Source organism: Danio rerio, chromosome 15 (genome assembly GCF_049306965.1).
Source record: "Danio rerio strain Tuebingen ecotype United States chromosome 15, GRCz12tu, whole genome shotgun sequence".
NCBI lineage: Eukaryota > Metazoa > Chordata > Actinopteri > Cypriniformes > Danionidae > Danio > Danio rerio.
In genome coordinates, this window is record NC_133190.1 from 35049690 (window position 1) to 35075729 (window position 26040).

A 26040-nucleotide genomic window follows, 5' to 3' on the forward strand; every position below is an offset into this window, starting at 1 on the left:
ACAAGATGCTGAATAATGCTTGCTCTTTTTTTAGATAGCTTCCATCTTGGACCAAATTACATAATAATAATAATAATAATTAAGAAGAATTGTAATTTTTGCATTGTTTGACCAATAATTTACTAGTGTTGAATCATCGCAATGAAAACTTTTATGTCATTACTGTTCAATTGATACCATGCTTATCAGCATCACATTCAGGTACAAAAGTCATGACAATAATCTCCATACGAAAAAAAAAAACAGCTGACGACAAAGAAATGTTACATGGCAAAATCTTTTGATTTCATTTCTCCCAAACATTTTATCTGCCTTATAATACACTATAATACATTTTTACACAGCAGGTGTAGGGGAAAAAAAAGAAACCCATGCAAACTTGATAGTGAGCATAAATATATCAAATACAAGAAAAAAGAAGAATACAAATGTGCTTTTGTATTGCCAAAACCTAAAACTTTTCACTTTTTGAGGAAACTTGATAATACTCTAGTTGGATGTTAATAATTACTGTATTACAGTACATTGAAATAAAAACATACAGCAGTGGAAAAAAAACACATATAAATGTAAAAATAAAAAAACAATTATACATCAAAGAAGAATCTCCCATACAGCACATGGTAAAATCAAATTCAATCAACCTTATAAGCCATTAAAAATGATCAGTGACTAAAAACAAACTGTATTTATACAATATAGTCCTTTCCCATAATACCGTTTCATCTAGCACCTTTGGATATAAAGAAAAAAAACTTTAATTTGGGTGAATATCAATGCAGTAGTAGTAAATCAAAAACAAACCAAAATTCAAACAGTTAAAGCAGTGACAACAGAAGTGCTTCTGAGTTTCAAGTACACTTTCGGACCGTCAAAATCCCGAGGAGAGGTAGCGCGCGACCACTCCAAGCCACTATGTGTCTTTGCGTGCCAAATGAATGAACGAGGCACTTTCAAACGAAACATGAATATGATCGTCCACTTTTATTTTGCAATCAAACCTCTGAACTGTCGTTGCTATTGGAGACTTGCGTCATCATTGGTTCTGTGCTGCTAGATCCTTTCGGCGACTCAGTGACGCTCTTTTCTCTTTTAGATCGCACCAAAATGACGATGAGAATAACCAGTAGGATGGAGAAGAGAAGACCGACTAAAACTCCTATGATCAGGACAAGTTGATCATCGCTAGTTTCCCTTTGGTTCAGTTCTCTGGGAATGATACCCTCCGCTTGGGATTCCTCGTGAAGGCTGGGATGTTTCTGAAAGCTGTGGTCCAGCGCTATATGTAAGATGTTTGTGCCGCGGTTACTTTCTACGCTGATATCTTGAGCCAAATCTGGAACGCCGTTTGCTGATCTTTTGGAAATTGAGTGGCTGTGTGTTAGAGAGTGATAATCCAGGCTTCTTTTCCCAATGCCTCGATTGGCGTTCTCTCTGGAGCGGACGGTGTAGATGGTGTGGATGTACCATTCTCTGCCTGCCGAAACCTGGATGGAGTGTTACAGCATTAGCAATAACCCTTGTGTACTGTTCAAATGGACTACCCTTGTTATGTTTGTGGCTGTTTTTGCCCCATTGACTTCAATTACAACAATGTTTTTTGATTGGCCAAATGATCATTCTACATTGTTGGTGTTTTTCCCTGTTGGGAGGAGGTAAAACTTTTCATTTTTATTGTCAATGATTAGTTGCCACTATTAACCCTTTGGATAAGCCTGTGCAAAAAGGTTTCTGACTATTTTATTTAAGTTCTATGGAGTTAAACAAATTATAGTGTACACGCAATAATACACTTACTATGTTCTGAGAGCTGAGGGGCTTATTATCTTATTTTTTTCTCAAACATATCAAAGTGTGCAAAGTCTCTCTCACTATATTCCATATAACCAGTGCTTAATTTGTGAAATGCGAGGTTCCAGAACAGATTGGGGTAACGGATCCCCCATGTTACCTGAGGATGAAGAGGTGTCACACATGAAAGTGGAGGGCCGGGGAGGTGGGGGGTTGGTTGTCGCAGACAAAAGTGAAAAGGGTTGGGGAGTCGCAAAAGAAAGTAAAAGTGAACAGCGGACAGGGGAGGAGGGCGGTTGAGGAGGGCGATCAGTAAAATGAGGTGCCGGATCAGATTTCAGAGGTGCCAGATCCGGAGCTGGTGTGTTCCAGCACAAATTAAGCCCTGCATATAACCATATAATTTTAAGCCAGAATCGAAACAATTTTTGCGCGGCAACTTCCCAGCAGGCAAACAACATCATAAGACGTTAATATTAGGTTAGATTTAGGTCATGATTACCAAAATTTCATGTCTAACCAGCGTCTAAGGACAACATTATTTAATGTCCAATAATGATGTCAAATTACGTTGATATTTGGTTGATTTTAGGTTGTGTTGGAAAGTGACCAAAATCCAACGTCTGACAGATTTCATAGTGGTAATGGCCACACAACATCAAGGTGTAACATGATTAGACATTGATATTTGGTTGATTTTAGGTTGGACATTGGACACTGACATCGGCCTGACGTTGAGTTCCGACATCAACCTGATTTTCATTTTCAGCAAAATCCAACATCCCAATGACATTGGGGTACAAGGTCAATATGATGTCATGTTGATGTCCTGTGCCTGCAAATTACAAATTGCAAATTTGACCTCTTCTCGACTGAGAAAACTAGCAACCACCAATGAATGATTTTATGGTGTCATGCCTTTGTAATTCAAAAATGTAATTATAATGTAAGTCAATGGGCAAAAACAACCAAGAACATAATGAAAGGGTAGTCAATTTGCCCAGAGTGTTTTGTTGAATTTTTTTTAAAGCATTTTCCCAAAATATTCATTAAAATATGATGTCACCAAAAATCCTTCCATTTGCTGAAACACAGAAACATTTGAGGCCAAATTAAGACTCAAAATCAGCCCAAAGTGGATGAACACATTCCCAACAGCACAAAAAAGTTAAGCATGATCGCAATATTTATTAGAAAATTATGAATTTTGTTTTCAGTCAGCTTCTTGTTCCAAACAAATCAAGCTTTCACTTCATAACAGAAATTGTGATATTTTAATAATAATAATAATAATAATAATAATAAATAATGATAATAATAGTAATAATAAAAAATAAATAAAAGATGCAATAATTGCAATAATTCAGCATCTCAATTAAAATATTGAAAGAAATCCATAAAAATTAAGTGCTAAATCTTGTAAAGAGAACGTTCGAGGTTACTAAAGTAACCCTTCGTTCCCCGAGGAGGGGAACGGAAGCACTATAAGTGGATTTGATTTGCAAAATCCACGCATTGGGAGGTTCGGTTCAGAAGCTACTCGTCTGAAAGAGTATTGAACGGGCCAATTAAGAATGAATTGGCAGCGCAAGCCTGCGCAGGTGAGCGGCATAAGCAATCAACTGAGTATATAAGCTCACCTGGCGCCAGCAGACGCTATCCTTTTTAAGCTGAAGAGACTTTCAACAGCTAAGGGACAGTCATTATGGCGACGGAGTATAGTGCTTCCGTTCCCCTCCTCGGGGAACGAAGGGTTACTTTAGTAACCTCGAACGTTCCCCTTCGGGGGGAACTTCAGCACTATAAGTGGATTTGATTTGTAAAATCCACGCATTGGGAGCCCATTGAAAGCGCCATAATGACTGCACCTTACCAACACCCCCGATGAGGAGATAGTCAAGCAAGCGTGACGCACCCGCATCATGGGGGGCGCGGTCCTCCAACGTGTCCCTGGCCCTAATTTATCCTACTTCAACAGAAGTTTTACGGATTTAGATATATTTTTTGGGAAGTCGTGAGCATCTAGATAATTCTAGGAAAATACGACAGTACGTTGGGAAGCGTGCAATCCCGATAGGGAGGACGCTGCGGAGGCCATCCGTTACCCAAGGGGGGATAGATGGCAGAATTTACATATGGACTAGCCCTAAAAAGGGGGAGTACGCATAGCAAAAGAGTGGTTAGCGGGGAGGGAAGACACGGGTCCGCCCAGGGGGGGGGGACTTAACCGTGGCTGAATAAGCATATGGGATCGCCTAGTGGGGACCACGCATAGCAGGCACCTTTACCCAAAACGCGGGCTGACCAGCGGGCAGACCTACAACGTAGTGGGCCAGCAAGTGACTCCTCCGCTGAGTCAGTGCTGGGGGCCACGGAGGAATCTGCAGGGCTCACCTGACGGGGAACTTTACTGACAGATAAAAAGGCGCACGTATCTCCGTGTTAGGGAAAATGGCGCAGCAAGCGTGTTTCAACACCCTACCGAATTGTTTCCTCAATCACCAAGGGTTACCTAATACCCTTGAGGAAACCGGCTCCACTCGCAGATTGTAAAACCTTGCAAATGTGTTGGGTGTCACCCAGCCCGCAGCTCTACAGAAGTCTGTTAGAGGGGCGCCGCGTGCGCGCGCTCGAGAGGATGCGAAACTCCGAGTGGAGTGCGCACGCGCTCTCGGGGGACGCGGCTTATCTCGGCTCTGATAGTGAAAGAAAGGCATCCACAATCTAGTGGGAACTTATTTCGGTACGGCACTTCCCTGCTGCCGACCGTTATAACAGACGAAGAGCTGCTCAGATGATCTAAACTCTGAGTGCGGTCCGGATAATACGCAAAACGCGAACTGGACAATAAAGAAGGGCTGGGTCTGCCTCCTCCGAGGGCAGCGCTTGCAGGCTCACTACCTCGTATTAAAACGGAGTGGTAGGAACCTTGGGCACATATCGCGGGCGGGGTCTCAGGACGTGAGAGAAGCCAGCCCAATTACAGGCACGAGTCACTGACCGAAAAATGCCTCCGGGTCCCCGACCCTCTAATCGATATCAACGCGACCAGCAGAGCTGTCTTCAGGGACAGAAAGATACTGAGTCGAGGATCGAAGGGATCTGACGCGGCTTGTGTAGCGAGGGCGAGATCCTAAGAGGGCATGAGAGGGGGCGGGAAGGATTAATTCGCTTAGCGCCCCTGAGGAACCGGATGATGAGGTTATGCGTTCCCACGGTGCTGCCAGCCACCGCGTTATGAGAGCGGAGATGGCAGCCACGTAACCTTGAGTGTGGAGGGCGACAGCCTGCTCTCCAGCTTCTCTCGGCGTAAAGAAAGCACAACGCTGATCTGGCAAATTACGGGGGTCTTCTCAGCGAGAGACACACCATTCAGTGAATAGACTCCACGTCAGGGCATAGGCGCGCTCGGGGAGGGGGCTCTAGCCCGAGTGACGGTATTAGCCACCGCAATCGGAGGTTACCTAAGTCTTCCTCGCGTCTAAAATCTCTTCAAAGATCGGCGAGGGTGCCAGGTGGTGCCCTGTCCCTGAGAGAAGAGGTGCTCTCTCGAAGGGACTGCCAGGGGAGGGCTATCGCGAGGGAGAGCTCTGACATCCAGGTCCGGTTGAGCCAGAGGGGCGCAACCAGCAACCTGTTCCTCGTCCTCTTCCTGACCTTGCACAGTAACTGCGCGAGCAGGCTCACTGGGGGAAACGCGTATTTGCGCGTGCACCGAGGCCAGCTGTAAGCCAGTGCATCCGTGCCGAGAGCACTCGGTCAGGGAAAGAACAACTAGCAATGAGCGATCTCGGGGGAAGCAACAGATCGATCTGGGCTTCCCCGAATCGCGCCCATATCAGCTGAACAGACTCGGGGTGGAGTCTCCATTCTCCAGGACGCAAGGCTGCCGTGAGAGCGCATCGGCTGCACGGTTGAGCTTGCCTTAATATGAATGGTGTGCAGCGATTTCAGCCGCGGATGACTCCAGAGGAGCAGACGGCGGGCGAGCTGAGACATGCGGCGAGAGCGCATACCCCCTATACGGCTGATATACGCCACCGCCGCCGTACTGTCCGTCCTGACCAGCACGTGTTGCCGCTCCAGCACCGGAAAAAAACGGTGGAGAGCGAGGAACACTGCCAACAGCTCCAGGCGATATGCCAATGCAACTGGGTACCTTTCCACAGGTCCGCAGCCGCATGCCCGCAACGCACAGCCCCCCAGCCCGTGTTGGAAGTGTCTGCTGAAACGACAACAAGACTGGACGCCTGTTCTAGAGACACCCAGGTCTGTAGGAACGAGGGGTCGCTCCAAGGGCTGAGGGCGCGGCGACACAGCGCAGTAACAGAGACTCGGTGTGCGCGCGCGTGCCATGCGCGTCTGGGGACTCGATCGTGAAGCCAGTGCTGAAGTGGTCTCATATAGAATAATCCGAGCGGCATGAAGCGGCTGCGGATGCCATATGCCCCAGGAGCCTCTGAAATAGTTTCAGTGGGACCACTATTTTACTGTCGAGCTCTCTCAGACAGTACAGCATCAGCTGAGCGCGCTCTCCGGAGAGGCGCGCTGCCATGGTGACCGAGTCCAGCTCCAGCCCGAGAGAAGAGATCCTCTGCACGGGGGCGAGTTTGCTCTTTTCTCGGTTGACCTGAAACCCCCACAGGTGGAAGTGCCAGAGCACTTTGTCTCTGTGCATAATCAACTGCTCTGAGAGAGGGCAAAAATCAGCCAGTCGTAAAGAAATTGAGTATGCAGATGCCCGCGAGCCGAAGGGGCGCTGAGGCACCCTCCGCGGGCTTGGTGAGGACCCGCGGAGACAGAGAGAGCCCGAAGGGGAGGGCTTTGTATTGCCAAGCTCGACCTTCAAACGCAAACCGCAGAAACTGTCGGTGGCGAGGAAGAGTGGAGACATGGAAATACGCGTCCATCAGGTCTAATGCTGCAGACCAACCCAGAGGACGAACGCACCGGAGGATGCGCTTCTGCGTGAGCATTCTGAACGGCAGCTTGTGCAGGCAGCGGTTCAAAACGCGCAGATCTAGGATTGGCCGTGACCCACCGCTCTTTTGGGCACGATGAAGCGTGGGCTGTAAAACCCGCTCTCCATCTCGGCTGGAGGGAGCGGCTCGATTGCATCCTTCGCCAGGAGGACAGCAATCTCCTCTCGCAAGACAGGGGCGGACAGGGGGCTGACCCTGGTGAATACACACCCGTGACTTGGGGGGCCGTTTCGCGAACTGAATCGCATAGCCGAGTCTGATTGTGCGTATGAGCCACCGCGAAGAGCTGGCCCGCGCTAACCAGGCAGGCAGAGCTCTCGCTAATGGACTCATCGCTACAATCGCTGACGTACCAGCAGTGGGGCAGCGCGGAGTGGGTGTGCTGATCCAGGAAGCTCGCGGGTCCCACGGAAAAGCTGGAGGTGAGATATTTGCTCTCACTCCAAACCCGAGCTCCGGAGGGGAGGCTCGAGGGGTGGGAGAAAGGAGACCGTCCTCCCAGCGCTCGTGAGCCACTGGCGAAACGCACCGAATCTGCAAGCTAGAAAGCATAGCGTCCCAGACTGGCAGATTTCGGGCTGTCACATCTGGGGAAGTGAAAAGTGCCCTTTCATAATGTTTTCATGGCAGTAAAAAGTGCCGTTGGAAATGGGGCCCCGCCCTCCAGCGGGGAAAGAGCAAGTTCCCTCTTCTCCAGATGGCCTGTCCCAGGGACGCTTCGCGGTCCGTTGCCGGACTTAGCGGCGTTCTGGGCAGGGGGGCTGCCTGCTTCCGAGGTGCCCGACGCGCTCGCTTCGCCTGAGGCGTGTGCGGGGGCGGAGCAGCTCTCGTAGGCGGGCGCCTTCGGCGAGGAGCAGGTATGAATGGCACGGCGGGCGGAGCGGGCTACGGACCGCCGATAAGACATCACCCACCAACTGCTCTCTCACCGCCTTGAATTCCTGGGTGAATTCACAGACAGTGTCGCCGAACCTGGCTGGGGATATGGGGAAGTCAAGAAAGCGGACTTTGTCGACTTTGCGCATATCAGCCAGGGGTGGCGCTCCTGGACCACTAATGTGGACATCGTCCTCCCCAACGCACACGCAGCGGACTCAGTAGTCCGAAGAGCTAAGTCGGCGGCGGTGCGAAGCTCGTAAGCCTGGGTTGGACCCACCCTCGTGCAGCTCGGCCAGCGCCTGCGCTTGGTAGCGCTAGTAGGTGGCTATCGCATGCAAGGCGGAAGCAGCCTGGCCCGCAGCTATGTAAGCTCTAGCTCCGAGGGAGGTAGATAACTTACAGGCTTTGGATGGGAGACGAGGCGGATCCCGCCAAGAAGAGGCGCCGCGCGGATTTACCGCCATCGCGCACTCAACCTGAGGAATCGCCACATACCCCCTGGCTGTTTCACCGTCAAGAGTGGTTAGGGTGGAGGAACACGCAGCACGAGCAGAAAAAAGTGCTTTACAAGACCGCGTGAGCCTACTGTGCACCTCCGGGAAGAAGGGAACGCCCCTCTAGTCGGTCCGGCCGCGGAGCTGGGGGATAAACCATCTCCAACCCACGGCCGAAGCAGCCCGGGAAAGCACGGCTAACATGTCCGTTTCAGGATCCGTAGTGACAGCGCTCACCAGCCCGAAGGGGGCGAGCGGGTCTGGATCATCATCGGACAATGAAAGCCCACCCTCCGATGCCGCGGTGGACATCTGGTCTCCGGTGTCATCGGGCGTAAGGGCTACCATCTGTTAGACGGATCGCTTCCCCCGCCCGAAGCTTGGATGGAGCGCTTAGAGGAGCGGGAGGTCCGCGGGCCCGTGGGCGACGGATTATCTCTCGCTGAAACCCTCAGATCTGCCCGAGTGCCCGCTGCAGAGCAGGGGACAACTGGGGTGGTTCACCCTTTTGCAAAGGCTAACCGCGATCTTGCGCAACAGTCATGGCATCGCAATGACGACATGAACTGCCCGCGAGCAGCGCATTAACATGCTGGACCCCCAGACATGTAACTCAGTGCCCGCGCCCATCATCCGAGGACAGGAAACCACCGCATCCAGAAACGCACAGTCGGAGCGCCGTCCTGATAAGGACGTGCTGCACGACTGTGTTGCTCTTTCTGTGAAGTTTGCAACTTTATACGCACCGCTCTGGAGGACCGGACCCAAAGAACGCCAGGCAAGGGAGAAACCCAGCTCGACCGTCTGCCACTGCGTGTACACACTCTGGACCGGGAGAATGCTCTCGTTCGCTCAGAATCGCTGGTCACAGCAGGAGGAACCCTCATCGACTCGATCAGAAAGTCTCTGAAGCGAAAAGGATAGCGTCTGCTGGCGCCAGGTGAGCTTATATACTCAGTTGATTGCTTATGCCGCTCACCTGCGCAGGCTTGCGCTGCCAATTCATTCTTAATTGGCCCGTTCAATACTCTTTCAGACGAGTAGCTTCTGAACCGAACCTCCCAATGCGTGGATTTTACAAATCAAATCCACTTATAGTGCTGAAGTTCCCCCCGAAGGGGAACTACTTGATACAGTCTTTTAGTTTGATTATAAACATTTTAAAATGTGCGTTGTTTTTACTATAGTAATATACTTCCAAAGAAGGAACAGAAGTCTCTCAGATTTGATTATAAATTTGAGTTCTAAAAATGACTCTTGTGGGATTGGAATAACAAGAGGGTTAGTAAATTATGCCAGAAACCATCTTCAACCATCTTATCCTTCTTACCTGAAACAGAGCTGTTGAATCCAATCTAAATCCATCAGAGCCCGGCTGTCTCACCAGCGCCAGGGCTTGAGGATCATCTACAGCCAGGAAAGCATTGAAACTAATGCTGCCGAATGTTCTCGCCTGAGTCTCTGGCTGAGCTTTGTCCTGTAAAGCAGAATGAGTTTAAAATGACACATTTTACTCTAAAAAGATCCTGAATGCAGCACAAAGACAAGGATGCACAGCATGTCAACAGAGACACTGGATGCACCTGGCATCAAAAAACAAAAACAAAAAAACACATTTAATATTCAAATCATTATTAAATAAGAACCTTATAGATTTTATAAAATCTGAACATGGCTTTTGAAACAAACTAAACCAAGAAAAATATGCAACACAGTTAGAATTTACATTATTAGCCCTTCTGTGAAATTGTAATTCTTTGGTGAGGTGTATTGCTGGCGCGTTGTTATTTTTAAGAAACTATAATAGATTTTTCAATAGACCAGAACAAAGCCAGTCTATTGTCCAGTGCAAAGCGTGTTAGTTGTGCGCCTCGCTTACACACTGCTTAATACACACAAATTGTGGAGCAATACGCAAATATCTTTATATATGAAAAGAATTAAAATATTAAGGATGTATATAGGATATAATAAGAATATATATAGGATATAAACATAAAGGATTAAAATATTACAAACATATTATTTTCTAGCCTACATAAATATAAAAACTACTGCCTTCATGCCTTCTTTATTTCGGGAGGCTTTCTTAGTTCATTTATAACAATTTGCTTTTGAATAATGATTTATTATTAGCAGTATTATTTATTATAAGCTATTTTTATTTGTTTTATAAAAATAAGCTTAGATTTGCCCAACTGTAAGGACATAGTCATAGGTTTTGGACCATATGGGGCACAGCATGTGTATTAGGATATAACTCAGTTTTTTGACCACACTTAGTCAATATTTTTCATGTATTCGTTTGCTGGAAATTAGAACTGAATTTAGAAATAGTTGTAAAACAAATATTTGACAAACGAAATTAATTATTTATAGGCTAATTGATGTCTGTGCGTCCAAGGGTTCCCTATCCACGAGAGCTAAAGTGAAAGTTAATAATTTGTCTCTCATTCTCGCGCTGCAGATGCTCTGTTTAACTGTTTTCTTGCTAGTAAAACGCTCAGTTTTTCCACTTACACTTACTTTACGTCATGTAAATAGCAAATGCACCATGGTGCGATGCAACTGGCTCTTAAAGGGAATGGAAGATGAGACTCTGATTGGTTTATTCTCAAAACACACCTATAACTCATTCAGAAAATAAACTCAACCCTTTTAGACCATGTGCCACGGCGCAAAGTGAATTTTTCTGTCCTTATAGCAAAAGTGGATTCTGACACGCCCTAAATGCGTTTGTGCCCTGCGCTTTGCACTTTGCTCATGGACCATCAAAATAAAGCCCTCAAAGTTGCAATATTAAAGTGATTAAAATATACAAGAAAATGTACATAAAAAAGAAAAAAGTTACAAAAACTACATTTAAAGACAAAATAAAATACATTAAATAACAAAAATAGTATAACCAGTATAGTAGCATTATATTTTTACAATGGTAATGATACTAAAACCAGGACAAATCCAAATATAGATATCACTAAGTTATATTTCATAAAATGTTCGAAAACATTTACTAAATACAGCTATTTAGTTCCCCAATTTTCCCCAATTTCTGTTTAATGGAGAGAAGATTTTTTCAACTCATTTCTAAACATAATAGTTTTAATAACTCATTTTAAATTACTGGTTATTTTATCTTTGCCATGATGACAGTAAATATTTGACTAGATATTTTTCAAGACACTTCTATACAGCTTAAAGTGACATTTAAAGGCTTAACTGGGTTAAGCCAGTTAGTTAAGGGGAGCTAATAATTCTGACTTCAACTGTATGTATTTACTGTACATTTTATTCATCATACTGGAAATCTGTAGAATGTCAACTCCTTTGTTCAAATCTTGATATTTACTAAACTGTGTCAATACTTACGATGATCTTGAAGCGGTAGAGAAGAGACGGTGAATCAGCCAGACATCCGTACTCAAAGTTGTCTGGGTTGTATTTTGGGATGTATCCGTCTGCTCCTGTGCACAAAAACACCTTTTCGATGTTACAGATGAACGAGTCCCCGAGATTCTGAACCGGATCTACCATCACACGGCCATAGATCATGTCTCCTAAAGAAAAACATCAGCCATGAATAAGTGAGCGTTTAAATAAAACACAATGCTACTAGAACCTTTATTACTAGCAATAGTTCACCCCAAAAATAAACATGTATTCATCTGAGGTTGTTTCTGTCGATGTTAAAAATAAGAGGTGGCCTTTTGAATGTTGAAAACCAATGACTTCCATACACTGAAAAAAGTGATGCATGCAAAACTGTTGCTGTTGAACTGTTGAACAATTTATTTGTGTTGAATTTAAACAAACAAATTAAGTTTAATAATGTTGAACTTAATTTGTTTGTTTAAATTAAGCCCAAATAAATTGTTTACAACCACTTAACGTGAAAAAATTGAGTAAATCCAAGGAATCATCTTTGAATAATTTTTTTCAGTGTACCCATGAAGAAACTTGATGCCAAATCGACATCAAAAATCTGTCAAAAATGGCAACTGATTTGTGTGAAAACCTTGACATCTATTTGACATGCACACATTGGTGAACTTAATACCCCAAAAAGACACAAAAAGTACTTTAACATAAGAAATGTTTTCATTTAAAGCTTCATCTCCAAATTCCAAATTTACACTAAATTTGTTTTCCTGAAATGCATGTAAACTATCTTGATGTCAAATTGAGATTTTTTTTTCCATCAAATTTTTCTTTTATTTTGTATTTTTGAACACAGAAAAACATATATCTATTAATTTATTTTATTTGTCATTTTTATTTGCAATAGTATGTCCTTGTCATTATTCTTCAGTTTTTCCTTTTTACTGACAATATTGTTGTCATGGCTGACGCTATTATTAATACTATTATTTAATAACTTGTATATTGGTTTATATATGTGTATCTACACATTCTGTTTTATGTTGAGATCTTATATTGGTGTCAGAAACCACCTCAAAATTGATAACAGGACTGTCCTGTAATTCTTTTTTTACCATGATTTATGATGTCAATCTTATCAGTCAATTTGATGTGGTTTTGAAATCAAGGTAGTCAGCTGACATCAAATAAATTTTGGTGTGTTTGTCATTTTGATTTCACCTGAATTCTTCAAAATATCCTATTTTTTTGTTTAACTTGACAGAATTTTCATTTTTTGGGTGAAATATCCCTACAAGCCACAGGATTTTACCCTCTGAGAAAGCAGTGTCAGTCTCCTGACCGAAGCCCATGGAGCCGTCTGACAGCCAGAGAGTCCTCTTTGAAAGCAGAAGCATCTGTGTGTTCAGACTGAACTCTGCTGACACTGGATCACTCACCTGGAGAAATCAACACATACAGAGCTTTCATTAAAACACAGTGGTTGTTATATACTTTATTAAATAGAAACTACTGATCAAACATTTTAGAAAAGTAAAATTTGTCATGTTTTTAAAAGAAGCCTCTTCTGCTCACCAAGGCTGCATTTATTTGATCCAAAGAATAAAAAAAAAACAAGAAATTATATGTATTTATACAAACAAGATCCTTCAGAAATTGTTTTAATAATCTGATTTGCTTCTAAAAAACATTTATTATTATTATTATTATTATTTATTATTATTACTATTATTAAGAAAACAGTATATTTTGATGAATTTTGAACTTTAATGAATAGAAAGTTCATGCACATTATTTATCTGAAATAGTATTTTTTGTGACATTATAAATGACTATATCGTCACTTTTAATTTTACAATTTCTTTAAAAAGACACACTTTTAAATGGTGTAATGTAGAATGTTTTAAAAGGTTTTTATTTCAAATAAATGTTGATCTTTGGGTCTTTCTATTCATCAAAGAATCCTGAGAAAAATCATTCAACTGTTTATAAATATTGACAATAATAATAATAAATACATAAACATCTCTTGAATAGCAAATTAGTATCGGAACGATTTCTGAAGGCTTCTGTGACTCACTGGTCTAATAATGCTCAAATTTAGCTTTGAAATCAGGAATAAATTACATTTTAAAATATAATATAATAAAATAGAACAATAAATAATTTTAAATAGTAAAATATATATATTTTTAAATGACCTTTTTAAATTTTTTAAATGATCAATGAATGATCTTTGAGCAGAAGAGACTTCTTATAAACATCACAAATATATTAAATTCATTTTAAAAACAAATGTATATTCATATTAAAGCAGCATTGACTATTATAAGGAATGTTTATTGAAAACTTGCAAAATCTGATCATTTAATGTTCAAAAAACACGACTGAGGTTAAATGATACAACAAGAAAAAGATTTCACTATAGCAGCTGGTATTTATAGTATTCAACCGCACAAACAGGATAATGACAGATAATAAGCCAATGTTTCGCTGTTCCTGGCTGTTAGATACAGAAGCATGCAGCTCTGTTTAATGTTAATATAAAACTGCCAAAATGAAGAATTTGTCCAGCACAGTTTAGTAAGGCTTTTGTTTTGTAAAGTTGTCACACTGCATTACAGACTTTGTAAAGAGTAACAGAAGCTCTTTAACTGTAACTGTTTTTTTTTTCAGAAGTAGATGCAATAAGTTGGAAACCTGTGACCATTAACTTCCATAGAGTTTGTTTTTGCTACCATGGAGTATTTGTTTTTTCTACTATTTTCAGACTCCTCAAAATATCTTCTTTTGTGCTCAACAGAAGATTCAATTCGAGGCTAAGTAAATAATGAATCCTTTTTTATTTTGGGTGAACAGTCCCTTCATGTCCAAGTTTTATCTATGGATTCTTTGTATTTAATTGTAAAATTTACTAGCACTTTTCAATTAGCAATTGGGTGAGAGACAACACGGGGAAGCGATCACAAATTGAGGAGCGGGGAAGGGAGGCGGGGTGGAGCGACAACGCGGGGAAGCCTTCAACAAACTGAGGAGCGATCACAAACCGAAAGCTGCGAGAGCGTCAAAGTAGCCAGAAGTCATTCATTTTCAATGAGAACCAGCGGCGAGAAACAGCGCGACGCATCTTCTCCGATGTGAGCGTCGAGGATTGTTGAAATCAAGTCAACTTTATGGTATGAGCTATGACGCGGTTCGCCGGCAAGCAATCAGAATGAAGTAGTCCACCGCTTGAGAGGTGTTCAGAGAACACAGACCTGTAAACTTTGGTTCCGACCACAGTTGTTCCCAAGAGTTTGATTATTGCGGTTGCCGGATTTACAATTATTGAAAATCGTGACGAAGCGAGGCCCCCTAATCACGCGGGCCCGTCTTCTGTCACTTACACTTAATATTTACATACTTACAATACTTACACAAATATCACAGTAATGATGAACAGTCATGTTCAAAGAATACAATTCAATACTGGTTATATTCAAATGTGGCATCTGAACAATATTACCTACAATAATTTTCCACACAACTATGTGTACACCTTTTTGACTGTGTAGTCTTTTGATCTGTGTATATTTGTGTGTAGTGTTTGTTTTTCTTAACGCATTTATTGTCCTTCACGTATTTATTGTCTTTTACGTATTACTGTATAACATTGATAATTGTTTATTGTTTTGTTTTGTATTGTTTGTTTTGTTTTTTTGAAGTAAGCTGGTGTATGTTGCACTGTTGTTGTATTTTGCACTGGTTGGAGCCAGCATCAAAGCTTTTTACTCATCATAGTACACGTGCTGCTGCTGATGTGACAATAAAAAGTGATTTGGTTTAAAATATTGATCAAATGTGCATTGTGTGTCATAGTTTTTAAAATTAATTAATTAATTAATTTTTTTCTTCAGTTTCTGAAAGCATAGCTGCACAGATGTTGAAATAACACTATAAAATTAAAATTCAAGCACTTTCAAAAAGTGTGAGAACCTTTATTAAACCCTTTATTTATTTATTTGTTTTCAGTGTGTGTTTTAATATCAACCTGTTGGAAGCGTATGTCCAGATCAAAGGTTATGGGCTCTCTGGGATGACACACAGGCCGAAAGCTGTACTCTACATTGGGAGGAGAAGTGCAGGGAACCAGTTTGACCGTGTATGTTCCAGAATAGTCTCTCACCTGGAGGAAAAGCAGGACAAATTTCAGAAGAGACAGTGAAGAGACTAAAATGCAGTCGAGCAATAAAAGAAGATTTCGCTTGGATTAAAGAATAATGTATTGATTTATAGCTGTAATCAGACTTACGGCAAAGTCTGAGATGAAGGTCCACTGCTGTATTGGCTGGTTGTATGTCGGTTCACTCCTCACCAAGCTCAGGTTAAAGGTCAGTCCAGGATGATCCACACACATGACCATAGAAGTCATTGGAGAGGCTGCATTGACAGAAATGAACTCAATACCACATGACAGGGTCATAATAACAGGCTTAAAAAACTTACATTTACACTACCAAAAACTATTCCACTCCCAAAATGTAAATATCACATAAATGATAAATGAATATTTAAATAAATATTTGTAACCCTGGATCTCATAAGTGTCAATTTTTGGAATTGATTTTCACTGCATATATCGTCTAAATCTTAACAAATAAGCTTTCCATTGATACATTGACAGGATTAGGTAATATTTGGTCAAGCATCAATTTGAAAATCTGCAATCTGAGGATTAAAAACAAAATGAAAATACAGAGGAAACCACCTTTAAAGTTGCCCAAATTTTATTCTCTTAATATCGAAATTAGATATGCAATGCATGTCTAATTAAAATTAAAAGTTTTGATAGATTGATGGAATAAAAATTGTTGAAATTCTAATGATTTTTTGGCATAAAATAAAAATAACAACAATTTTATAAATACATACTTAAGATATTTTTTTTATTTTCTTATTCATACATTTCATTATTACAATAATTTTGAGTCATACAGTGTCATTTTTTACTATTTCCAAAATAGTGTAACATTTACACATTTCACATTTACATATTTTATAACAACACCAATGATAATAATAACAATAATAATGATAATAATACAAATTTTTATTATTAATACTACAATAATAATTATCATCATCATCAAAATAGATAATATGACCTAATAAATAAATAATAATTTATAAACAATTATTAATATTAATAATAATAATTATCAATAATAATTAATAAATAAATGAATGAATGTTTAATAACAAACCTGAATGTGCTGTGACAAAGAGCCCTCGAAAACGTGCTTCTGTACGGAAGTTGACGACCAGACGGCCTTGCTCATTGATGCGCATGCTGGTAGGGTAGAGAGCACCTACAATATACATATTTTACATAATTTAAAACAAAACAAAACACATACCCACACAGGACCATAAAGTCCCTATGGCTAAACACATACATTTTTCAGAAGTATTTGCTTCTGAAAATAGTTATTTCAATTTGAAATAACAATTTTGGTAATAAAATGTCATCATATTAATTATATCATTTTTTTGATTGGTCAGAAAGACTGAAGCACTTGCCTTGTAATTCAGCCTCTGGTGGACTGCCGATGCCGTCTCTCCACAAGATGGCGGTGTCATACACAAAAGTGAGACGCAGCTCAGACTGCAGGTCAAAGTGCTGCCAGCCTCCAGCGCCGACGGGTGAATGAAACACATATGAGACATGTAGAGGAACACGCAGCGTCACGTAAGACTGCACCAGATTCAGCACCTGCACAAAGAACAACACTTTAGCGCATAATAACTACTACATAACAATCTTTAGTAATTCCAATATACATTCTAATGTTCCTTTGTTTGTTATAGCCAAGAATGTTCTATTAATGCAAATAAAACATTGCTTTTAGGTTTAGAAAAGCTTACATTTTGGTAATTTTTTAAAGGCCTAAAATAAACATTTACCAGGTGCTAAAAAGTTTGGTCAGTTAGTTGTTATTAATTCTCAAGGCAGCTAACCGTCTGGTTTATGATTATGATATGACTAAGGTAAAATAAACTGTGTAAAAATATGTAATATGTTACACAGAAATCATTTTACATGAGCAGCTCTGCTAAACGTGTTTTTAGTATAGCAGAGCAGATTGGTTTGAAATAAAAATTAAAAATAAAAGGTAAATGATTTTTATTATTTATTTTTGTACAAAAAAAAGAGAACATACAATGAACATTTCTAGAATGTTAGTTTTTAATTGTAAAAAAATATATATCCAAACTGCAACTGTTAGGAGAACGTTTTGTGTTTGTAGTGTAAATATTTTTAACAGCAATTTAACCTTATGATCATTACACATAGGGGTGGACAATATGGCACAAATGTATATCACGATTTAAGTCGATACAATGAAATTCTGATATCGATATGGACAATATTAAAAAGCCAGAAAAAAACCTGACAAGAACACACATAACAGATGTCTGTACTAAATTTGAAAAGACTTTAATACCTCCAGGCTCTTATAACTTCTTTTTTTTTTTTTTAAAGTACAAAAAAAAAAAAAATGAATGTCCACTTTTTATTTGTATTTAGCCTTTACAAACAGATGAGTATATTCATAGTTCTGGTTGCTTTTCATTCTTGACCGAAGTTATCGAAACTTAAAAAGACGAACCACTTCCACACCACTAGTCTTTTCTCTCTCATCAACTAATTCGTCGCACTCATTTTGTAGTTGACATTTTTTGCGACGGAGCTTATTTAACCAACTGCTGAGCGCTGGCAGCGTGTCTGTGATGTACGTTATCACGCAAGTGGCATCACGCTCTTACTGTGGCTGAGCACTGAAAGTAATTTAGTGACAAATGATAGGATGTTTAGGATCTTATATATAATTAAATATATACATATGCAAATTTAAATAGAAATACCGGAAATGGGTTTTAAAATCATATCACCGTTATTGAAAAATTAAATCTATTGCGAAATATATTGATATTGAATTATTGTCCGGCCCTAATAACACAAATACAGTTGAGTGAAAAATTATTAGCCATCCTACATGTTAAATTGTAATTATTTTTCAGTTACTTTCGAAGTGTTGTTTAACAGAAAGCTTTAACATATTAAACATAACTAGGTTAATTAGGTTAACTAGGAAACAATATATTATTATTATTATATACTATCTTATTACTATTATATTATTTTTAACTATATACATTGTTTGGCAACGTGGTGGCGCAGTGTGTAGTGTGTTCGCCTAACAGCAATACGGTCCCTGCTTCGAGTCTTGGCTGGGTCAGTTGGTTTTTTTGTGTGGAGTTTGCATGTTCTCCCCATTTTCGCATGGGTTTCCTCTGGGTGTTGCGGCTTCCCCCACAGTCCAAAGACATGTGGTATAGGTGTATTGGGTAAGCTAAATTATATGTAGTGTATGAGTGTGAATGAGTGTGTGTGGGTTTCCCAGTAATAGGTTACGGCTGGAAGGGCATCTGCTGTGTAAAACATATGCTGGATAAGTTGGCGGTTCATTCCGCTGTGGCGACCCCTGATTAACAAAGGGACTAAGCCAAAAAGAAAATGAACGAATGAATGAATTTATAAATTGTAAACATAACTTGGAAAATAAATGAAAAATAATAAAAAATGCACAGGAGGGCTAATCGTTTTGCCTTCGTCTGTACATTGGTGAGGCAGTGAACTGTTAGTTAGGTTAAGGGATGCTAAAAGGCAAATATAGTATTAATAAATATAGTATTTCTGAATGTACATATACAGTACACGTGCGCCAACAGTAGATGGCGCTACTTACATCTAAAACTGTAACTTAGAGATTTGCCCCTGAAATAAACACTTTAAACTCTTGAAATCACTGTAGCAATTAAAAAACAAAAATCATCCTAAAAGCTTTTAAGTGTAATCAAATTAAGCTAACTGCTAGTGCTAACTCTCTGAGAAAGCATTGTGAATAACTTCACAAACTTGAATGTGACCTGTTTACCAATCCATCCCTGTTTAATGACAGTAGTCCACTTTAATTAACTACAAAGTAAACGAACAGAGCCGTGTGTCCATGGTGAAGACAAACGACTGGCTCACACAGGCATGTAAACAGTCCTCTAAAGCTTGTTTTAGGACTGGGCTTCTCCGGCTAGCAGTTAAAAAAACACACACAAGAAGCTTTTTTATGATCTAAAGGTCAGTTTTGACTCATTGTGGGCGAAAGATAAATAGTGAGCTGTTTAAGGGGGAGACAGAGGAACATAAAGCAAATGCCTCGGCCAATATGCTAAAACACTTCGCCACAGGATAATGGATTGATGTGATCTTACAACTGTGGAAAAAATGGCTTTACTTTAATATGTTTGGCAAAGACTGGGGATCCATATTTCAAGTGCAGGAGTCTAAACCTTAAAATGGATTAAATAAATTGCTAAACTGACACTGAGACAAAGCAAAGACAGACAAGGACAGGTTAAGTGCTTGTAGTTTTTCCCCCCAGTGGTTTTATGAAATATTATAACAATAAAAATGACTGCTTTTTTCTTTTCATTTATTAAAGGTATTCAGTGGTGTAAACTGTAAAGTAACTAATTATAAATTATAAAATTATAATTTTCTCAGAAATTGTAATTTACTAAGCAGTTTTAAAAATGTACTTTTACTTTACTTTGAGTACATTTTTAGTGCAGAATCAGTACTTTTACTCCACTACTCTCCTTCAACCTGCAGTCACTACTTTATTTTTTACTTATACCTGAGTATGATTTTTCAGTACTCTTTCCACCACTGTAGGTATTACATTTTCAGCATCATTATTTCAGCCTTTAATGTCACATAATCATTAAGTAATAATTCAAGATGCAGATTTGCTTCTTTCGTAAAATTATTATTTTGTTATTATTATTATTATTATTATTATTATTATTATGGATTAATAGAATTAATAAAATGACATACACTGCAAAAAATTATTCACTGGATTTACTAAATATTTTTAAGTGAATTGGTTGCAAACAATTTATAAGGACTGAATTTAAACAAACTAATTATATTTAGTAATGTTCAACTTAATTTGTTTCCTTAAATTCAGCTGATATACTGTAAATATACTGTTTCCAACTACTTACCTTAAATGCACTAAATCCAATTAATAATTCTTTTCAGTGTAGCAACAGTGGTGTTTTTTCTCTCTCCAGAATTTGCCCTAAATTGGTATTTAAAATGTATTTACAGACCATTTATTAAAAACATTTGGTCATTCTATAAATGATAAAATTAAAAACAGCTAAATTCATATAGGTTAAAAACCACACACATATAAGTAAAGGATAAACAATTTTTGAGGTGGACTATCCTTTCATTTTTAATTTTATAAATGTACATACAAATAATAAAAATAATATATTTAAAAATATATTTACTTATTTATTGTGAAAATAAAACACTATTTTGATTTACAAAATATTCCTCTGCACGAGAAACTAAAACTGACACTAGGTGGCGGTAAATTAACTAATAAGAAAGTTATTGAGTTACTTTTATTCATTTGACTTCAGTCAATCAATGACGGAAACAGACCTTTGTTTAAAATTGATCATTGGTTTACTTAACTCATGCTGGATTCATTCAGTAAGGAAACACCGCTGTATGTTGAATGTTCTGCATGAATTTATAGGTAATATTTTTATAGTAAAAACAGAGAAAAAAAGCTAAATAGATAATATTGCATCTACAATATAACACAATGTTAACCTAATATTTACAGAACTACAAAATCAATATCATGTTTGCTTTTACGCTACTCAGGACAAAAACAGAAATTGTCTCTTTTATATAAGTTTTTCATTACCTTTTTATTAATTAATTAATTAATTCATTCATTAATTCATTAATTCATTCATTCTCCTTTGACTTAGTTTCTTATGTATCAGGGGTCACCACAGCGGAATGAACTGCCAACTATTTCGGCATATGTTTTATGCAGCGGATGCCCTTCCAGCCGCAACCCAATACCAGGAAACACCCATACATTCACATACACTCATACACTATGGCCAATTTTGCTTACCCAATTCACCTACTGTATAGCGCATGTCTTTAGACTGTGGAAACCGGAGCACCCAGAGGAAACCCACGCAAACAGATGGAGAACATGCAAACTCCACACAGAAATGCCAACTGACCCAGCTGAGACTCTAACCAGCAAACTTCTTGCTATGAGACGACAGTGCTAACCACTGAGACACTGTGCCGCCCCAATCCCTTTTCAACCACTGAGCCACCGTGCTGCCCCCAATCCCTTTTCACAGTCATAATTTTTTATTATAAAACACTACAAACTGTTGTGTTGTTTAATATATATTTTTTTTCATTAAAATTTTTTACAGTCACTTTTGATTGTTTTACTCTGTCCTTGTTGATTATAAATACAAATTTCTTTTTAAAAGCCCTAACAAAAACTAAATTTTGAATAATAGCATTTATATAATGTGTATTTGTGTGTCAACAGAAATATAAAGCAGTTTTCCTGTGTTCCCTCACCTGTCCATCAGTGCCGATGGTTCCTCCGCAGTCATTAAGCAGTTCAGACATGTCATAGTAGCTGACGAACTCCCACAAGCAGGCCTCCAGATGCAGGTTTCTATAGAACCTCAGGGTGTTTTGAGCTCTGAGTGCTGTGCTGTACTGGTACGGTGCCGTCCCGCCGATGGCATCTGGATTGCGGGTGGCATCAGTGATGAAGCCGAAGCGAGTCCTCACCTCTGTGTAGTCCAGCAGGTTTGAGCAGCGATGGTTTCCTACCCGGGTGCCGTCTGGACTGAGTGTCAGCTCAAAGTTGGAGAGTGGCCGAGTGGAGACCACAGGTAACATACCTAAGAAGAGAAAGAGGAGAATGATGAAACTGATCTAGCATTGTTATTCTTTTTGTTCAAGGTTTTTTATTTATTTATTTGTGTTTCACATTATAAAAAAACAACAACAACAAAAAAAAAACCACCCCTTTCCCTAAACATTGTTATTCTAAACTAAAACTGTAGGCGAGTCCCAAACTGCATACTTACGCACTATTCGACGCCATTTTGCAGTATAAATAGTGCGTTCACACTGAAAATTCCCCCCCAAAAATAAGTGCACTTTAATTACCGGGATAATGCACTTATTTAACCGGTAAAATGAAGTGTGTAATGATGGAAGGGTAATGATGTAATGATGTTTTAAAAAAAAACTTTAAACTCTAGTTTTATCTGTCAACAAAAAATGATTTTGGCCACTTTTATGGCATCACAAAAAAACTTAAAAACTAAATAAAATAACATTAAACAGAAATTAAAGTTTAAAAATGCTTTAACTAAAATTACATTCAAATTAAAACCTAAAAATAAAAGTTATTATAATTTAAAACAAAATTAACAGTTTAGAAATAACACTTCAATAACTCAGTGTAAGTAAATAAACACAAAAATATTTGTAATTATCTGTGTTTTTTTTTTTAAATAAAAACAAAATCTAAGCAAAAGTGACAAGTTTAACATTGCTTTAACTAAATGACATTAAAAATATAAATCTAAAAGTTAATTAAAAACATTAGTAACAGTATAGAAATAATACTAAAATAACTCACTGTAACTGAAAAACAACAAATAAAATGTAATGATCTGTCATTTTTTTAAAATAGAAACTAAAATGAAAAGTTTAGCATTGTTTAGCAACTAAATTACATTCAAATTATTCTAAATAGAAAAGTTAATTTAAAACAAAACATTTTTTACTTTTTCAATTTGTAAATATATTTAGGCAGGTTTTAAAGTCTAATATTAATTTTGAGACCACACAGAATATTTGTGCTTTAAAAAAGTATATTACCACAGGAAAATGGTGAAACATATAAGAGATTGAAATGATGTAAAACCCTAAATCAAGATATATAATAACTCCTCCTCCTCCTCCTCCTCCTCCTACTAATAATAACATAATTTATACAATATAAAAATCCATGTATTATGCAAAATGTGCATATTTTTTTCAATGTAGAGTTCTGCTTTTCCACTTCAGTACACTGACAAGCGGGTGTACTGACCGTCGATATGGGGCATGGTAACAGTCAGTTTAATGAGGTTTGGGTGGTCTGGGTCTTCTGCTCCAGTGTAGCGCAGCCTGGCAGAGAAAGGCTCTGCTCCAACTGTGCCAACAACCCGAGGCTGGCACATACCTGACAAATAGAAAAAAAAATAGCAGGAGCTTAAAGGGGCTGTGTCATGAAAACATGATGTAAGAAAACCTGTTACTATACAAGTGGTAATCAGTACAGCAGAAAACATGGTTACTTCATTCTTCTATAACAAAACTATGGTTCATTTTCATGAAACACATCAAGCAATCCCTAATAAAAGCCTGCATATTATGCAGATTATTAATATTTCATGATATCAAATGATTAGGTAGTTCAAAGAAAGTTCCATCTATAAGACCCCAGTGTGTTCAAGACTATTTCAGTGTGCATTGGTCATGTGAAAGATACCAAAGTAAAAGAAAATGAACTTTGACGGCTTTGAAATTTTTCCTTTTTTGCTGAGAACCCATATTTGTAAGTAAAACCAGTCTTGTGTTGCACTGGTATATTTGGGGGGAAACCAAATTAGTTTGTAATTTTTTTTATGCTGCACAATTAGAATTAGGGTAGCACAATATGCAGAAAAAAATCCTTTTCAGGATAATTCATTCATTCATTTTCTTTTCGGCTTAATTCCTTTATTAATGCGAGGTCGCCACAGTGGAATGAATAGTCAACTTATCCAGCATATGTTTTAGGCAGCAGATGCCCTTCCAGCTGCAACCCATCACTGGGAAACATCCACACACACTCATTCACACACATACAGTATGTACACTATGGACAATTTAGCCTACCTAATCCACCTATTCCACATGTCTTTGGGCTTGTTGGGGAAACCGGAGCACCCAGATGGCTTTCAGTCATTCGTGGTGTTTTAAAGTCTAAATGTTTGCACCTTGACGTTTGTTTTTTTTCTAATTAAATTTAATCAAAGGAAACCCACGCGAAGGCAGGGAGACCATGCAAACTACACACAGAAACGCCAACTGAGCCGAGGTTCGAACTAGCGATCCAGCGACCTTCTTGATGTGAGGCGACAGCACTACCTACTGCGCCACTGCCTCCCCTAAGTAAAGATTATCTTCCATAAAAAGCAATTAAGCAAATGTCTTATATAAAAACCTAAAAGTATATCAAAACTTCATTTTTGATGTGTAATATGCTTTACTAAGAACTTTAAAGTCAAATTTCTATAATACCCTAAGGATGGTTTTGTTGATCAAGGTCACAAATGCACTTGCATTAGATGACAAATGCCAAAATGTTTTCTAAATTTCCACTCTAAAATTACCTGAAGCAGTCAGACACATCTTAAATGGTCTGAGGGAGTAATTAAGGAGCTGTAGCAAACAATGAGTCTACCTAGAATCAGTTATATGGAGTACAGTACGTATATATATATATATATATATATATATATATATATATATATAATAATGACATACAAGTTCATATTTGTGTTTCACATATATATTACATATATTTTGAAATACTGCATGAAATGTGTATGTATGTATGTGTGTGTGTGTGTATAGTTGAAGTCAGAATTATTAGCCCCCCTGAATTATTAGACCGCTTGTTTATTTTTCCCCAATTTTAATAGTTTAATAGAGAGCAAATTTTTTTTCAACACGTTTCTAAACACAATAGTTTCAGTAACTAATTTCTAATAACTGATTTATTTTATCTTTGCCATGAAAACAGTAAATAATATTTGACTAGATATTTTTCAAGACACTTTTATTCAGCCTAAAGTGACATTTAAAGGCTTAACTAGGTTAATCAAGTTAACTAGGCATGTTAGGGTAATTAGGCAAGTTATTGTATAATGATGGTTTGGTCTGTAGACAGTCAAGTAAAAATATAGCTTAAAGGAGCTAATAATTTTGTCCCTACAGTGGTGTTAAAAAAATGTAAAACTGCTTTTATTCTCGCCGAAATAAAACAAATAAGACTTTCTCCAGAAGAAAAAATATCATCAGACATACTGTGAAAATTTCCTTGCTCTGTTAACCATCATTTGGGAAATATTTAAAAAAGAAGAAAAAAATTCAGAGGGCTAATAATTCTGACTTCAACTGTATATGTTCAAATACATTAGCTTTAATTTTATATATATATTGTTATATATGACCATATACTGTATGTTCAAATTCATTAGCTTTAATTTTGTTTATATATCACCATATACTGTATATATGTACATATTTGTTATTCCAATAGTAGAAAAAAAAGAAAGTGACCACTTTTGCTGTAAAAGCAGCCACATTTGCCAATATTTTTAAATACAGTATATATGTTGCATATATGACATATTATATATATATGTCATTTGCATACATTTGTATTAGATTTCCATATGGGAAGTTTAGAAAGAGGTTAGAAAATAGTACCCAAAATGAAAACAAAATTAAAATTTAA

At 38.7% G+C, this 26040-nt stretch overlaps 1 protein-coding gene across 2 annotated transcripts in view; it reads right to left on the bottom strand.

Moving 5' to 3' along the window:
• Nucleotides 1-258: 258 nt before the first annotated feature.
• Nucleotides 259-26040, bottom strand: part of frem2b (FRAS1 related extracellular matrix 2b) — a 159828-nt gene continuing 134046 nt past the window's right edge. Inside the window, exons 15-24 of one of the 2 annotated variants that reach the window (XM_005157636.6) lie at nucleotides 23584-23715; nucleotides 22047-22378; nucleotides 17084-17276; nucleotides 16768-16872; nucleotides 15816-15943; nucleotides 15555-15689; nucleotides 12837-12963; nucleotides 11516-11703; nucleotides 9477-9623; nucleotides 259-1487 (exon numbers count right to left, since the gene is read on the bottom strand). In XM_005157636.6, coding sequence (XP_005157693.1) covers nucleotides 996-1487; nucleotides 9477-9623; nucleotides 11516-11703; nucleotides 12837-12963; nucleotides 15555-15689; nucleotides 15816-15943; nucleotides 16768-16872; nucleotides 17084-17276; nucleotides 22047-22378; nucleotides 23584-23715 — 1979 coding nt within the window. In that variant the 3' untranslated portion in view covers nucleotides 259-995. Of the gene's footprint in view, nucleotides 1488-9476; nucleotides 9624-11515; nucleotides 11704-12836; nucleotides 12964-15554; nucleotides 15690-15815; nucleotides 15944-16767; nucleotides 16873-17071; nucleotides 17277-22046; nucleotides 22379-23583; nucleotides 23716-26040 lie in introns of both variants that reach the window. The other variant, NM_001137661.1, reaches the window with a different exon arrangement.